Source organism: Malaclemys terrapin, chromosome 1 (genome assembly GCF_027887155.1).
Source record: "Malaclemys terrapin pileata isolate rMalTer1 chromosome 1, rMalTer1.hap1, whole genome shotgun sequence".
Classification (NCBI taxonomy): Eukaryota; Metazoa; Chordata; order Testudines; family Emydidae; genus Malaclemys; species Malaclemys terrapin.
The window spans coordinates 168,490,109-168,507,950 of record NC_071505.1 but is presented as its reverse complement, the minus strand read 5'-3'; the positions used below and the strand labels follow the sequence as shown (position 1 = coordinate 168,507,950).

General features: G+C 47.0%; 1 protein-coding gene across 3 annotated transcripts in view; it reads right to left on the bottom strand.

Annotated features, from left to right (window-relative positions):
- Positions 1-17,842, bottom strand: part of IGSF3 (immunoglobulin superfamily member 3) — a 153,887-nt gene that overhangs the window by 49,468 nt on the left and 86,577 nt on the right. For all 3 annotated transcript variants that reach the window (XM_054046629.1, XM_054046645.1, XM_054046637.1), the window contains exons 4-5: positions 2,546-2,956; positions 507-896 (exon numbers count right to left, since the gene is read on the bottom strand). In XM_054046629.1, coding sequence (XP_053902604.1) covers positions 507-896; positions 2,546-2,956 — 801 coding nt within the window. The remainder of the gene's footprint in view (positions 1-506; positions 897-2,545; positions 2,957-17,842) is intronic.

Sequence of the window (17,842 nt, the reverse complement as noted above, 5' to 3'; positions counted from 1 at the left end):
GATCTGAGGAGCTGATGGGATCTCCTGCAAGAGCACCAAAGCAGGGGCATCTGAGCAACAGGCACTAACATATGTCCAGTGGCTGGGATGCTTCCCGGATAAACTGGGAGCTGGTTTAGGACCAGCAGCACTCCCAATTCAGCCTTTTAAGGTGGGGGTAACACCTTAAAGTTCCCATATTCCTGCTGGGAGGTGGGAAGAGTGGGAGAATAAATAACTCCCTTTTCTGCTATCAAAGTAAGAACTACAACCTGGGGCAAACACCAAGGCAAGGGCCAATTTTTCCAGCCTAAGAATCTGAGTAGTGGATACCTCCCTCCCCGGCCTTTAAAGATCTTTCTAGCAGGGTTTCTAAGCCACACCAAACAAGTCTTTACTGTGCATGAACTTCTCCGGTTGAGGTCCCACCCCAAGTGACCACAGCTAAGTTTCTCAGGCAGTCTGCTTTGCATGGGAGGGCACACACAGACACACCACCATACAGGAGCATGCCAATCTCTACTTACTGAGGGGCAAGACCGTGATGGGCGTGTTCTTTGGCCGCTTGCTCTCCTTGTCAATGAAGTCCCCCGTCACCGTCTTCTCCCGCTCCGTCACCCGGCAGTTGTATTTGCCGCTGTCCTCCAGGCGGAGGCGGTAGATCTTTAGAACAAAGACATTGTCGCTCTCCTTGGCTACCTTGAGCTGCCCCAGTGCCTCGCGCTGGGCAAAGTCACTGTTGAGGACGGGCACGGCGTTGGGCCCCAGGCTGGCAATCAGGGAGCTGTTGAAGGCCCATGAGATGGAGAAGTAGCGTTCTGGGATGTTCTGTGCCTCCAAGATACACCGGAACTCCACAGGCTCACCCACTGTGTACGTCCGCTTCTCTGTCTCCAACCGGACACTGAACTCCTTATCTGGAGAGAGACAGACCAATGCGTAGCAGCGTCACAGCAGCACTGCACCTGTGGAGGGGACCCTCACCCAAGAGCCAGACTGGGTGGCAGGACACTTCCATGCTTCATTTTAACCCACTTCTCAGCCACCCCCATCCCACATGACCCACTGCTTTCATGCCCCTGCATCCCTCCCTGTTATCTCTGCCATTAACATACAGTTAACACAGTACTTAAGCAGAGTGTACAGTGCATGCAATTGCTGCCTGGGAGAACACAGTTCATCTCACTCTCAGGAGGAGAAGCAGCCAGCTGCTGGTGTGCAAAAGCTGCAATCACAGTCAAACCAGAAGAGGGGAGAGGAGGAATAGCTCATTTCTTCTCAGCATTTTTATATTATAAGTGTTGTTATGGTCAGAAGGAGGACTCCAAAACATACTCTCTCAATAACCCTGATCCCTTATATAAAACTGTACAGACACCCCTTTGAAGTGAGTACTAGTTCTGTTTTTCAGAAACAGGGATCAGGGCAGGGGGGAGGGGATTGGGGCACAGGAGGGGGTGCAGGCTCTGGGTGACGCTTACCTCAGGCAGCTCCCGGAAGCAGCAGCATGTCCCCCCTCTGGCTCCTACGCAGAGGTGTGGCAAGGCGGCTCTGCACACTACCCTATCCACAGACGCTGTCCCCACAGCTCCCATTGGCTGAGGTTCCCGGCTAATGGGAGGTGCAGAGCTGGTGCTTGGAGTGAGTCCAGCACGCATAGCCCTCTGGCTGCCCCTACGCCTAGGAGCCGGAGGGGGAACATGCTGCTGCTTCCGGGAGCTGCACAGGACCAGGGCAGGCAGGGAGCCTGTCTTAGCTCCGCCGTGCCACCGACCAGACTTTTAACGGCTCGGTCAGCAGTGCTGACCGGAGCCACCAGGGTCCCTTTTTGACCGGACGTTCCGGTCGAAAACCGAACACCTGGCAACCCTAGGATGTTCTATAATTGAGAAATCCTGCAGAAGGGAACACTGGTGCAGAGCCCAAGCCTCACTAGTGAGAGGAGTGCACTCCTGGGGAGGGGGAAGGTCTCTGGACACTCCAAGGACACAGGCCAAAGAGATTAGCCACTTGCAGTAGGAAATGTAGCGTGATAGGAGGCCTGTTTTTGGAGGCCTCTGTTTGCCAGAAGCTGGGAATGGATCACTATTACAGCACATCTAGTGACATCTGTCCCTCCTACCAGCAATAAAGCTGTTCTGGTGACCCTCTTGAGAATGTCCTGCCACTGATCACCTGAGGTTCCACCCAGGAAACTGTTAACGAAATCACCTCAGATGATTATAAACACTGTGACAAAGCACAGGGAGAGAGCTGGATTTTGAGATAGCCAAGGCCCACAACATTCATAGCTTTCACCTGTCTAGTGTTAAGAATGACTCTAGCAAGAGGGCTTTCATGACTTTCCTAAGGAGACTCTTCTGTAGCCAAACCAAACTTGCCTGATAGCAGCACACACAGGCAGCGAGGCAAGGCAGGCAGAGCTAGTCACCCATTGGCCTGCTCAATACCTGGGAAGTCTCTTGTAAGTGGAGCTCTCACACATTCCCCGCTCTCTCCCTTATTGCAGCACCCACTGCTCCTCTTGATACCTGTCTAAGAGAAAGAAAACCCTGCAGATACCGACCAGTGGCTTGGATGTTGATGGTGGTGCCCTCGGAGCGCTTGCGGGTCATGGCGTACCAGGACTTGTCAGGGTCCTGGATCCACTCAGCTGCCTCGCAGTAGAACTCGCCCTGGTCCGATGGCTGGAGGTTGTAGACAGTGAGCTTGGAGGTGGTCTCTCCCACCTTGTCTAGGCGGACATCGCCGGTGGCCTGCCTCTGCGCGTAGGTGCTGCCTGCCCGCAGGACGAAGTCGCGGCTCAGGGAGATCACTTCCACTGGAGGCTCACCCACTTTCTGGCGGTACCAGGAGATGGAGAGGTGACTGTGTTGGGCTGTACTCTTAGACACCTCACATTTCAGCTCCAGAGAGTCACGCTCCACTTTGTTTAGTGTCTGTGGAACTGAGGTCACCCGCAAGGAGTCTGGAATAACTGCAATAAAGAGAATGAAGACAAGGAGATGAGAAAAAATAATTTTTTAGCGGTAGCGGCATTAAGAAACCTCTGAAGCAAAGGAGCTACTAAAGGCTGGATTCTTTAAAGGAGCACTGGGAAGAAGGTTTCTATTTACAGTTCCAGTGACTCATAGACATTAGAGATGGAAAACCCTATTAGGCCACATCTAGTCCTCCCCAAAGCCCTCAGCCCGTGCAGATTGTTACCAACAGCATATTTTCTGGTGCTTCGTTTAGTCTACTGCTAAATGCCCCCAAGCTACCATACAGGGCCTTCTATCACTTCCCTTGGGTTACTGTTGCGTAGCTTAATAGATCCTACTTACTGTCAAGGACACTTATCAGATGCAGCCTACGTTGTCCTCTTAATTTCATGCCTTCACTCCTTGTCATACACCTCTGGACCACCCTTAATAATCACTCCCCCCGCTCTCCTTGGCATTCCCATCCTTCAAAATACTTATACGTCATTGCTAGGGCCTTTGCCTCCTGTAAGTCATTGTTTGGCCAAGTAGACATATTTAAGATCTTTCAATTTTCCCTCTTAAAAAAGGTCAGGAGACAATTCTTCTCTCCCTTGTTTGTGTCTGTCCGCATTTTAACTCTCTCAGCAAAATGGCGTAACTGCATTTAGAGGAAGCTGGCTCCTTTGAGGGCAGCAGTGCAACCACACAATAGTCAATTGCCTATGTCCTCCTCGGACAGACAGACATCAGGGAATTGGCAATAAGGCTATTAGACACATGTCAAGTTGATTTAGCAAATGGACAGAAAATAAATGCCATGTATCCCATTAAGAAATAGGAGTTATTTCCCCACTGTCTATTTCTACAACAAAGATTAGCCATGAAAGGGAAACACAGGGAGAACCAGGGAGAGGGAAAGATAATTAACAAAACATGCAAAGAGTCCAACACTTGAAAGAGAAAAATCTGTTTGCCCAGAATCCACATCTTCTGGCTACTTAACAACAGAATTTCTCCCACACCTCCCCTGGCCCTCCCTTCCCTTTATGCTGAAGGATGGGTTGGGGAGGGAGATAGGAGAAGACCACTGGATTTGAAGGTGCACTAATGCCAGACTGAAAAGCACAAAAACATGTAGGGCAACGCAGGGGTACTGTATTAGTACTTACATCTACTTTTGAATTCATTTTTTAGAAACAGACTATTTCGAGTTGATACGATCCTGTTTTAAAAAGGGAAAGGTTTCTAGACTGTCTGAAAAAGCAAAGTACCAAAGATGAACAAAAGGTAGAGTGGTAACAGTTATCTTCTGGAGCCTACAGACTGGCAGCACCAGTGACTCTGCTGCTGCTCATAGCTTTGATAAGTCCCAGCAGAGTGAAATTAACATGTCTCTGGCCAGTTCCACAGCCGATACTGTGAGTTGCAATGAGTCAGACACTGAAGTTATTCATGGGTGAGGACTCAAATAATGAGAAAGGGGAGGGACTAGCAAGGAGGTGGAGAAAGTGAGGGATAGAGAACTTCTCCTATCCAGCAGGGAGAGGGGAGGTGCTTTCACAGTCATCAACTATTTACCGACCAGAGACTTATGAAAATAGAGTCCCCACAAGCTGGGGGGAGAGGGAGGAATTTCTTACCAGGTCACTGCCTCTGGATAGCAGCAGCAATGCTGACCCTCTTCCCCCCCTCCCCCATTATTTTCTTACACACTGCCTACTAGGTAGTAGGTGTCAGACAGATTTTTCAAGTCCTGTCCTACCCCGGTGTCTGAGAGTGGACTAGTCGGTTTCCCCTTGCCTTTGCCTTTAGGCTCAGCAATGGCCATGACAAGCAGCAACTAACTTATTCACCACTCTTTCCTGATGAGATTTAAATTTCTCATTTAAAATCCATCTGAATAAATTTCCAGAGCAGCTCAGTTCCTCATCTCCGCCCTGCAGTCCTGGGGCTCTCTTGTAACTGTTTTATATTATTAAATAAATTAAATCTGATTGTCATCTTGCTCAAGTCTCCTTCCTGCTGTGCTGCCTCAAAGGAGGATAGCTTTGCTACACTGGCCTCCATGGGATACAGATCAAGGAGTGGAAATGGTTTGGAGAAAAAAGCACAGGACACCTCTCCGCTAACTGTGACCACTGCAGTACCTCATGTTATCGCCTTCCTGAGTCCTTCCTTTATCTATGTATCTCCATATTTATAACACATCCATCACTGAGCTTCGAGGGCTCTGCATACCCCCCATTACGACATTCTTGAGTCCCCACACAGCTTTGCCAATGCACCTCAATCCTGACCAGCTAAATACACTGCTATTCCACTCCCTGCCTATGAGGACTTGTCTACACTTATGACGCAGCTGCTTAGAGAAGACACTAGCTACGCAGATGCCATCAGCATACCTCCCCAGGAAGCAGTAGCTATGTTGATGGAAGAAGCCCTCCCATTCACACAGCGCTGTCTACATGAGGGATTAGGTCGGTATAACTGTGTTGCTCAGGGTCGGGGATTTTCCACATTCCTAAGTGACGTACTTATACTGACATAAATTTGTAGTGTGGACTATGGGTTAGTGAAAGCCACTGCAGGTCCTAACATACAGGAGTCACTCATTCCACGAAGTGAGCCAGATTACACTCAGTTAGGGTGCATGGGCTGGGTCTATAAAGTTTGGGTCATGCTCTCCCCATACACTACAGCAGATCTCCAACTGAAAAAAAACAGGTGGTGTGTAAAAAATGCTAACCTATAGCTTTTATATTAGTAACCACACTTGAAGCTACTGTTGCATTCAACATCAGTGGGGAAAGGACAATACAGGGCACTTCTAGGCACGTCCTTTGTTTATTAAGCCACTACTGAATGCAGTTACAGATTTGCACACACAGTGTGCCACTTATGCTCACAACTGCACACTTAAGTGTCATATAATTAAGTGTAAGCATCACCATCCTTTACAGAATTTATGTAGGCTCCTGCAGAAGTGGACCTTTGAGAGAAGTCAAATGCACGGGGAAATGGGGTTTTTGATGTTCTGAGGGTGATCTGATTTTGTTTCGGTCATTTATGGCAAATGGTTAGACAAACACCTATCAGCGATGGACTAGGTATATTTGGGGGTCCTGCCTCAGCATGGAGGAATGGACTAGATGACCTCCTGAGATCCCTTACAGACCCACCTTTCTATAGTTCTATGCCAAGTCTTGGAGAGCCACTAATGACATATTATGGATGTTATTCACTTGAATATGTGTTAACCTGACAGAGTGGGCTCGAGTTTATTGTGCCTCAGACATCGTCTGGATCCTCAGATCGCTTTGAAGTTCAGAATATTTATCAACGATGAGAGTGTACACGGCAAAAAGTGATCACTTAACTAATTTTAAAAAAGCAAATTAGACTTGCAAGCAATAGAGAGAATAATAAATAGGGAACTCTTCTACAATGTGACTTTTGAAAGTCACTTTGAGCCTGACATCACACTCAGAGGGGCACGTTTCAAAAAGAAACTTATTTTAAGCCAGTTTCCGTGCCCAGGTTTGATAGAACATGCTTGGTGGTGTCCAAAGAAGTCAGAGGTAGTTTTACTTGTCCAGCAGAATGGACGAGGGCATGTTACTGCTGCAGAGTTAGCTTGAGTGATCAGCCCCCAGATTAGCCTACCCTAGATGTGAGCAGCCACACTATAAAGCCAGGTCTGAGTTACCGTTTCCTCACTAGTGCTGTGCTCACCTGTGGGTGTTGCTAGGACTTCTGGGGGCACATTCCATGGTTCTTTGTGCTCTAGTTAAGCTGAACTGCTCTGATCCTTTCCCAGTGAATTATGGGAGAACCTGCCTGTTCTTCTAGGCCAGTGGTTCCAAAACTGGGGTTCGCGAACCCCTGGGGGTTCGCAGAACATTACAGGGGGTTCGCCAGAAAAAAAATCACTAATGGCGGACAGAGGACCCTGGATATTGGAGACAGCAGGTGGGACCCAGTTGCAGGGCAGACACCCCAATCCCCAGGGAGAGCGGGGCCGGGTAGTTGGGGCTGGCAGCCCGAGTCCCGGTGGTCAGCAGGGGAGCCAGCAGCCCGAACCCCAGCGCTCCCTATGCAGGGCTGGCAGCCCGAGCCCCAGGGAGAGCAGGACCGGGCAGTTGGGGCCGGCAGCCCGAATCCTGCTCCCCGTCAGTGGGGGAGCCGGCAGCCTGAACCCCAGCGCTCCACACGGGGCTGGCAGCCCGAGCCCCAGGAAGAGCGGGGCCGGGCAGTTGGGGCCGGCAGCCCGAGCTCTGCCCCCGTCAGCGGGGGAGCCGGCAGCCCGAACCCCAGTCCAAGCCCCAGGAAGAGCAGGGCCGGCAGTTGGGGCATCCATCACACTGAGGAAATTTAAACTTAAATCCCTGAAAATATTCATTTTTAGGAGGGGGTTCACGAGATTTCACAATTTAGTGAAAGGGGTTCGCGGGCTGTTAAAGTTTGGGAACCACTGTTCTAGGCACATGGGGGGGGGGGGAAGACTTGTGGAGGACTATCAGCACTCAAATGCTTTAGCCTGTGTCTTCACAGCCAAGTGGGCAACAAGTTACTAGCCCCAGTGAAAACCTCACTGGGGCTTTAGCCTCTACTCCAAACAGGACGGCTAATCTGGGTTTAAAGCACCACCAGTTCAGGTCAGAAGTTTGTGTGTGTGGACAGGATGGGAGCTGGGACAACAGCAGAGGAAAAGCCTGGGTTAACTTTGCATTAAAGACATGCCTTACAAATCTGGCCAACAGAGCTGTTTGCTAAAGAGTGGCCATTTTAATCCAGCAGGAATGGGTCAAAACAGCAATGGACCTGATTCCAACAAGAATGATGCAGTGAGGAACAGTGGTGAGGGAATGAAGTCAGGACACAGCGACAAGGCAGCTGGGCAGCATATTAAGGGGAGCAGGGAGAATACAAGACCAGGTGGCTGGGCAGCATGCCCAGGAGAGAAAGGCAGCAGAAAATCATGTGCACAGGGGGGAGGACAAGGACCAGGCGAGAGAGGAAAGAGGGGCTAGGCAGCAGAGAAGTGCGTACAAAGGAGCACGGACAGAGAGATTAATCAAACTGATTGAGATCTCCTACTGCCACCCTGGAGCCAAAAGATGCTTGGAATTGCTAGAGTAGACAGCGTCGATTTTTTTTTATTGGGGAAAAAAAATAAAAAAAAAAAAGCAAGACAGCTAAAAATACAGGGCTCCCTAATATTTTCCATGCCGGTAATTGACATCAGGAGGTATATAAATCACGGCTAGGAAGGGAGATGGTCCCGGAGGCACTCTCAAAGACACGGTCCATATTATGGAAAAGTTTGAGAACCAGTGTAATAATAGGAGCCGCCACTAGGTGGTGTCAAGATTTCTGCAAGAATTGTGTCTAGGCAAGAGATTCTGGTAAAGCCCTTCTGCCCTACTTTGAAGATGAGGAGTGCTGCCGAGACAAATGTTTTAGCTTCTCTTGCATTTGGATAAAAATATCCATCTCTTCCCAATAAATCCTGGAAACAAACTCCATTCACAAAAGCGTCTAAACCTTCCACGGAAGGGTAAATATTAGCCCTCTGTGGGATAAAACATTAACCCTGTTTCACAGCTGGGAAACTGAGCCACAGAGAGGTTAAGAGACTAGTTTAAGGTCTCACAACAAGTTAGTGGCAGAACTGGGATTACATACGAGTTCCTGGCTCTCCTGCCTGTGCTTAATCACAAGAAGGGAAGAATATCTTGTATTTTGCTACCAACCCCATCTGCAGCAACGCCCTTCGTCCCATGCTGAGATATTGGCTCAGTACTGATGGAGCTGTGGCCACCAGAATGGCCATTCTTCTCTCGGGACTCCACAAAAGATAAGTCATCTACAAAAGGAGGTGTGACCATGTGATCTGCACACCAGAGGGAAACCGGAAATTCACCAACATTTTGTGGATTTAGGCAAATCAATAAACCTCAACTTCCCCCTCTGTAAAATGAGGATAATGCAACTCTAGAAGCAGCGTGGGTTGGTGGATAAGACACTGGACTTGGAGGCAGGTCGGAGGCAGAACCAGGTATTGAACCCATATTTCCTGTGGGTGACTGTGAGCAACTCACTTCACCTCTCTGCAATGCCATTTTCCCTCCCACACTTTGCTATCCAGGGCAGGGACCCTCTCCTTACTGTGTGCCTGCAGTACCTAGCACATTCGGGGCCTGATCTCAGTTGGGGGTCTATGGGCACTATAGTAATACAAATAAACTGACAACCACCATCACCTCCTGTCTTCTGCAACATAATTACTTAAGGTTTTTACTAATCTTCAAGACCTTTGACAAACACAGTGTAAAAGTGGTATGTACTCTAGGATCCCAGGTCCATGGCTGCATATTCTGTATAGCATGGATGGGTCTGAGTTTGCCAAGTGCTAAGCAAGGACTATTTAGCCAAAACATAACCCTTCTTCCCTACTCCTTGGAAACCACTCTCTGCCTGAGGAATACTGGGGAATTAATGTGAGTTCAGTTCCCATCTGGCCCATTACATCTTGCTGCCTCACAGCAATCCCATCTCAGATTTACTAACCTCCTCCCTGATCTCTGAGGCTGTGCTAGCAAGACACAACCAAGCTGTTCAAGATGAACTGTAATCCAAACACCAATTTAGAGGGCACAGACAGGCTGAGTCACCTTATTAACCACAGCATAATACAACTGGCACAAAGATTTAACATTTAGTTCTTAGCCCCTGAAAACTGCTCACCCTTCTGTGACCACCAGAGATGTCCCACAATGCAACACTCTGTGACGTCACTGATACCAGAAGAGTTTGCAGTAGTATGAGAATAATTGGAAGGACACTATTCCTCGGGTCATTCTGTGCAGAAATCCATGCTTACCTCTGCTCTGAAGCTAGCTTTACAGTTTGCCTTAATGGACTTCATCAGCCCTCACCACTCTAAAATGAGAGCCATGAGGGATGTTGCAGCTGCCTTATAATTATATGGAGATAGGTTTATCTCATAGAACTGGAAGGGACCTTGAAAAGTCATCAAGTCCAGTCCCCTGCCTTCACAGCAGGACCAAGTACCGTCCCTGATAGATTTTTGCCCCAGATCCCTGAATGGCCCCCTCAAGGACTGAACTCACAACCCTGGGTTTAGCAGGCCAATGCTCAAACCACTGAGCTACCCCCCCCCGAGGAAGAGACGTTCAGAGGAGACAGGGCTCTAGCATTTGAGGTACCTCAAAGTAAGCAGCAGGCATCAGACACAGCGATTGTAAAAGGAGCTGCCTGCTCCTGCCTTTCTCAGACACAATCCATACATCCATGGTATTGATTTCCATTCTACACAGTATCCAAAGACTTGCGTACATGGAGGAGGGACAGTGAGGAAAGAGAGATACCTAGATTAGCATTGTAATCCTCTACAGCCCTTGTTTCTGGTAATTAGTTGTTTGCGTCAATCTATACCAGCTACAGCACAGCAGACAAAACTACTGCTCCCCCTCCCTAATCAATCAAAAGACATACACACTGCCTACAGCAATGGAGAAAACACAGCTGCTTACATGGAGAATGTGATAAACTCCCTAGAGGTCACCACTGAGAGTGGACAAGATTGAGCAGAACATTCTACAGGGACATGCACCTGGACTGATTTTTTTGTTTTGTTTTTAAAAGTACTGCCCAACTAAAAAAGATGGAACAGGAAAAGAAAGCGTTGTTCCTATTTCTGATGAACTAAAGTAAAATTGTCTTCATATGCAACATGAGGTCCCAACTTCGCTTACACTTCAGAACCCCATAACCCAGGGGAGGGCAAACTACGGCCCGTGGGCCAGATCCAGCCCATCAGGGCTCTCAATCCAGCCTGTGAGATTGCCAGCCCCATTGCGCAGGGGTGCTAAGGCAGCCCAACCTTATGCATGAGATTTTGCATAGAGCCAGAAGAGTGTTAGAAAACAGTTCTTAGAAGTCTGAATGGAAAAAGATGCTGCTTTTAAAACAAAACAAAAGAATACCCCACCCTCACAAATACTCAATAGATTCACTTCAAACTCTCACAAAAAGTTCAACTTGTATTCTAAGTGCAAGTGGTGTAATTTTGGTGATGGACAAAAACTTTGTTTTCATTCCTAGCAAGGAAGGTTTAAACCTTGGCTCTAACTGAAATAGCTGAATTATGGCATCATTACCAATTCCTTCATTATGGCAAAAAAGGACTCCACTATTGGGGAACCACTTACAATAATGTTACTGCAGCGTTCCATGGCAATAGTAAAATAATGCTGCCGTTTGGTTTTTTTTATTTAAAGGGTAGGGCATTACCTATTCAATTTCTGGCAAGGGGCAATGGGGATTGAAGAGTTAAGTGAGACAGCATGACAGTTGTTTCACAGCAGTAGCACTAAATCCTCAGATTACTATAGCATCCTTGTTTGTGCATTAATGACTGTTTGGAATGTTTACCTCAATAGAAATGCATCAAAGCAATTGCATGAGTTCATATAGCCAGCAGGGAGGGAAACAGGAAAAAAGAGGGGAGGAAAGGATAAGTCAGTGACATTTTTTTAAATGGAAAATTAGGTCAGCCTTTGACTCAAGGCCTGCACTCCTCCTCACATGATGCACAATCCCTTAGTCACGCACTCTACCTGATCCACATGCTTGTCACAGACTGTTTCTTACACTCAGGGGATTCAACAGGAGATTGCACTGAACAGTCTGATCCAGCTCAAGAAATCAGAAGGTTCTTTGCTGAAGACAGGCCCAATATGAGCTGTGCACTCACCTGTTAACGGTGCAATGCTGTGACACAGCAGATGCTCACCTGCCACCAGCAGGTCAGAACACGTTGCTATTCCTGCCAACATTTGGGTGGATGGAATGTGGATACACCTTTTTACAATCTATTGACGTATTAGACTAGGAGAGCTTTCAGCAAGGACAGTGGAGAAATAATAAGCAACCAACAAAATTCTCACTGGCACCTAGGGGCCCCAACTAAAACCAGAGTCCGACTGGGCCCGTGCCAGGCACCATATATACACACACAGTAAGGAGCAGTCCCTACCTTAAAGAGCTTTCAATCTAAACAGACCACACAGACAAAAGGAAGAAGAGTTTATAGTTGGCACTTCTCTCTCCCACATCCCACACCTTCCCAGAGAAGTTTAGATAAAGCCAGTACCTCCTTCTGGAGCAGGGTTAGTAATCCCAGCAGAACGCCCACTGCTATAGTGCAGAGATACTCAGGGACCATATAGGCAATTTATGCAAAGCCCAATGGCTGTGTGTAAGCGTTTTTAATATGGAAATAAACCCACAAAGCCCTAACATCTTCCTTGACAGACTGGCAGGAGCTACTTGTTTAAGTTTCCACCAGATATAAACTTGCAATTGATCAGCTGCATCTGCACACCTCTACTTCCACACTACCATCACGTGACAAGCCACACTGGATGCCCCATGAGCGGCATTTGGCTCATACTCTGGCTTCTCCTCTATTAGTGTCACCACCCAGCGCCCTAATGCCCTGACAACACAGAGCCATGCACGCGCTCCTGGGAGGTTTCTCCCACTGATGAGCGATGGCTGCATTCAAAGCTTTGCCCTACTTCCCTTGACTGCCTCCGACATGTAGTGCAGCAGGTGCTGGGAGGCATGGGGTCAAAAGCAACGTTTATGCTCGACAGCAGCCAGAGCTTTTCCAGTTCACTTAACACAGCAGCATCTCACTCCCGTCTTCACAGTTTAGGAAGCTATTATTCCACAAGGAGTCTCCTAGAGGGGGAAAGGGCAAAACAAAAAAACTCTTCCTTCCTTCTGTGCCCATGCCAAGGGCACAAAAAGAGCGTGTCTGGTTATTAAGGCTGCTAAGTTGGGCACAGCAGTTCAAGTGACCCAAGAAAGGAATCTGGGGAAGGGGCCATGGCGAAGGGAGAATGTGGATTGGCAGAGGAATCTCTGAATCTTCTCTTGCTGGCCAAGCAAAAATAAACAGAAACATTTGAGGAATTAACCCTGAAGCAGAAGCATCCAAATGATAAGATCTGCCTGGCAAGGAGAGATTGTCAAAGGAAGGGTGTATACCCATCCCTGGGGACACAATCCTACGGAAGGGGCAATGGCAGAGGTAGGGGCGTGTAAGTAAAATTCACTTAACCCCGGGGTTCTCAAACTGGGGGTTGGGACCCCGCAGGAGGTCATAAGGATATTACCTGGGCGGTCGTGAGCTGTCAGCCTCCACCCCCAAACCCTGCTTTGCCTCCAGCATTTATAATGGTGTTAAACATATAAAAAAGTGTTTTTAATTTATAAGGGGGGGTCGCACTCAGAGGCTTGCTGTGTGAAAGGGGTCACCAATAGAAAAGTTTGAGAACCACTGACTTAACCCCTCTGAGCTGCACTGAACTGTGAACTAGACCCTCTGCAGCAGGGACATCATGGAAGCCAACCTACAGCCAGGATGCATACACCCGTCTTTTAGAAGGGAAAGGTGCATGACAATGGCATACAGAGCATCAAGAACAAATCCTAGAAGAGGTATGATAGGATTAAATTAGCCAAGCAAAACAGTAGGCTGAATGTCAAGGGAAGGGTTTGCTACCAGAAGAGTTATAATGATCTCTCATGCTGACTGCATTATGGAAAGATGGTTTCTCCTCCAGAATAAAGGAAGAGACCTGCTTTTCATGTAAGCCCTCTTTCCAAAACTCCTTAAAAAGAGTCCTTTGTGCTTCACATTTTGCATTTGTGCTCTGTAGGAATAATTATTAATATACAGCTCTTAGGCATGGCTTCAATAAAGGAATAACTAGATGAGATTCTAGGTCTCATGTTATATAGGAGGTCAGACTAGATCAGGGCTTCTTGAGCTTTTCAGGCTGACAACCCCTTATTTGCAGCAAACATTTTTTGCAACCCCCTTACATTTGCAAAAGTAAAAACTATCCCAGGAATAACAATGCTAAGCCTATATAATTTGTGTGCGCGTTTCAAGGGGTTGCGAGAATGCTTGACCTTGAAGGATAAGGCTATGCAGGGAGTGGGGGAGCGAGATTCTTATGTTTTATTCAATAATAAAATTGTCAACGTTTCACAACCTGCCACCCCTTATTGCCGTACGTGAGCCCTTCACAACCATCATTTGAGAAACACTGGACAAGATGATCTAATGGTTCCTTTTGGCCTTAACAACCTATGAATCTATATGGCCAGCAGCAATTAGGCCTCAAAAACTTAAGGGAGAGCCAAGCTTGGGATACGATTTTTGTGAGCATGATTATTACTGATTATTTGTATTACAGCAGCACCCTAGACTCCAACTGAGATCAGAGACCAATCATGCTCGGTGCTGAACAGATATAGAGGCTGCACCTAAGTGTTTCGTTGTAATTTAACAAGAGACAAAAAAGATGAGAGGGAAACAGACACAAAAAAGGGGAAGGCGCTTGCCACATGTCACTACACAGGTCAGTGGCAGAGCTGGGAAGTGAACCCACGTCTCCAGTGTCAAAATTCAAGGTCCTAGCCACTGACCCACACTGCCTCCACAAGCAGCATCACAAAACTACTTTCCTATTGTTCACACAAAACTAGAGTCCTTTGGAATTTACTATGCGCTGCTACGTCTTTGGCAAAGACTGGGGAGCGAGCAACAACCAGCATCAACGGAGCTCAAGCAAAGCAGCTGGACACCAACTTCCCTTGGACCCAGGCAGTCAGTAGGCATGCAGAGGTCTTAAGCTTCCTAGGTAGGCAGAGTTAACATGCTGGAGTTCTGCCAGGCCGGGGGAGGGGAGAGAAGAAGAGAGCTGAACCTGCTTGTCTTTCAAATGGCAGCTAAGGGTGGGTCAGGTGAAGGTGATGGCGAAAATCTTTAAAACTGAAACACACAAATGTCCTGGGCATTCAGAAAATATTTTACTTCCACTAATAGTTTTGTTTAAACCTTAAAAATGGTTTGTAACCTAGGATTCCATGAACAGTGCAACATACCATTTTCTGAATGGCAAGATCAATGCTTGTTGGAGGGTTTTCTTTTTTTGTATTCCTTCGGTGCCGATTTTGGCAGCTCAAAATTGTTGCTTTGAGCAAACTTCACTGCAATGATCAAAGGGAAAAGTCATAGATGACTCCGTGGCTTTCTCAGAATGGAGTTTTGGCTTTCTCAATCGTAACGAACACATGCTGTGCTACTGCATTAAAGAATTAGGATAAATACAGCAATCTGACACAGATTCTCAAATAACTGCCCCAGACCAAACTAGTGTCAGCAGATGTAACCAGGTGATGTCCATCTGGACAAATATATTTTCATGAGCTTTTTTCTGTGGTTCTTCCAGGATTTCACCTTCCCTGACCAACTGATACTCTTGGTGAAGTTCTTCACACTCGTTTTCCGACATACAAAATGCTCAGTACTTGAAAACCCTAATCTTGCTGCATTCTGACAGTCAGCTAGTTTGCAGTTCACAGCTGGTTGATTTTTTTAATGGATAGGTTGTTGAGAGCATACTGAGCAGCCTTCATGTATAGTACCCTGGCTGTTCCAAAGAATACTCCTGTCTCTCTCTGAGGTGTGATTTTCATTCCGACCTTTCCTGAGCTAATTGGATATAATCCCAAGGAATAGGCTTCCACCATCAACTTGTTTTCTTTGCAAAGGGTACAGCCCACAAGGTTTAAGCCCCACCAATTCTGATGTTTTCTCAAATGTTTCGCAGATGTACTGGTATTAATTTCTTAATTTAGAAGACTAAGGAAAGAAGCTGCTCCCTTCATGAATTGGTTAAAGATTGCAAACAATGGGATGGTTGTCTGATGGGAAAATAGATGGATCTCAGTCACAGGGGTTTGGAATGACTGAGACAGGCATGTGAAACAATCTGTTTTGTCACTGCCTGTAAAGAAGTAACTCTTGAGAAGGTCATATTGGATGACAGCTCCCTCAACAGCAAGCTCAAAGCTTAGCCAGGGGCCACTAATGTGTTTCAAGATTTATTTTTTAAGAGGAGCCAGAAAAAATTCTTAAATGCTCTCTTCAGCGAGTTCTTGCCAAATCAGTGGAACACGCCTATAGTGAAGTCTTCCTCACCAGACCCAGGGATGCTGGAGTAGCCTGGCAGCTGTTATTGGGGGAGGGGGACAGAGTACAAATATTTAACGTAAGAAACACTTCATTCTTATCCAGCATCCAGCTCTTCACTGAATTTAAGTGAACCCATACTGATGCTTGCTTTATCCACAGATAACCCAACCGAGTTCTTCCACAATATGTTGTTATACTCAAGTGCTGCATCAATTTTAGAAAAATATTGACTCTGCTGTTCTAGCATTTGTCACTCTCCCGCTCACCAAAGGAAACTAATGCCCTGATGAAGACAGCAGCACAGTGGAAAGATCAAAGCCCCTTGCAAAGATGGCCATCCCAAAGGGTCAGCAGGAGAGGTGCTCATATGCATGAGAGTTAAAGCTTTATATATTATTATTGAATTAGATGCAAAAGCCAAATGCTTCAGTCACTTGCAAAATGGACCTGGAGAGCCAGCATGAATGCAGACCCGTTCGGATGCAGGATAGATACCCTCTGGAGCTTGCCTCCTAGTACCTGCCGTATATATTTCAAAAGTGCTAAAAACACATTCCAGATTAGAAAAACTCTTAAAATCAGTCACAGGTGAGAGTACTTATTAATTTAATGTATTGGTAAAAATGTTATTAAAGTGATGCCACTCACATACAGGCAAATAGAAAGATTTATATGGTGTGTGGAGTAGCTCTAACAACACCGTCAGCTTCTGCAAAATCCAAGCTTTTTTTTTTTTTTTTTTTTTTAAAGCCTTCAGAATACAAACTGTATGTCACTGATGCAATATCATCTTCCTGAGTCTGCAGACAATTCCAGTTGCTTCTGCTGCTGCTCATTTCAAAGTTGCATCAGAGCGCAAAAGGACCAGAATTCTGTCAGCTTCAGATATGCTATCCAGAACCCTGGGGTCAACAGTGAAACTGACAAGCATCAAACATTTCAGTCCATTACTGCTTCTTGAGAAAGCTCACAGCATCAAAAGATTGGGGTTTTAACTGATGATAGCAACCAGACCGCGCTCTGTGTGTGTGTGTGTGTGTGTGTGTGTGTGTGTGTGTGTGTGTGTGCGCGCACGCACACAGTAGCAGTCTCTCCTTCGCTGCGGCAGCCAGGAGTCTGGGGTAGGCTGAGCATAATGGAAACACTTGTGCACCCTCCTCAAGACAGAGAAGCCAGAAGGCTCTCCGATGGAAGAGAGGAAACTTCTTTTCAGCAGTCAGAGGTGCCTGGAAGTGTCAAATGTATTAGACGCTTCCCAGATTAAAAAGTCAAACTAGTCAAACCGCACTGTGGTGGGTCTCCCAAGGAGTACTCAGGGAAGGCACACTAATGGGAATCCCAGCTGCTTGCCAGGGCACTGCCCCTTGCCTACGCCCCCCACACCTCCATCTTGTGCACTGGTCTCTTGCTGTTAGTTGGCACTCTGGTTAACATACAGCTGGTAAATGTTTCAAGCCCTGAGAGTGCTTAATGTTTTGGGAGATTCAGGACTCTTGTGTTTCATTCCCAGCTCTGTTGTTGACTCTCTATAGCAGTGGTTCTCAAACATTTGTCCTGGTGACCCCTTTCACACAGCAAGCCTTGGAGTGCAACCCCCCACTTATACATTAAAAACACTTAATTTTTATTTAACACCATTATAAATGCTGGAGGCGAAGTGGGATTTGGGGTGGAGGCGACCCTCCACATCATAACCTCATGATTCCTTGAGGGGTTATGACCCCCAGTTTGAGAATCCCTGCTCTATAGGACCTTGGTTAAGTTGTAACTACTCCGTGCCTCGGTTTCCCCTTCCCAACTACTGCACTAAGCTTAC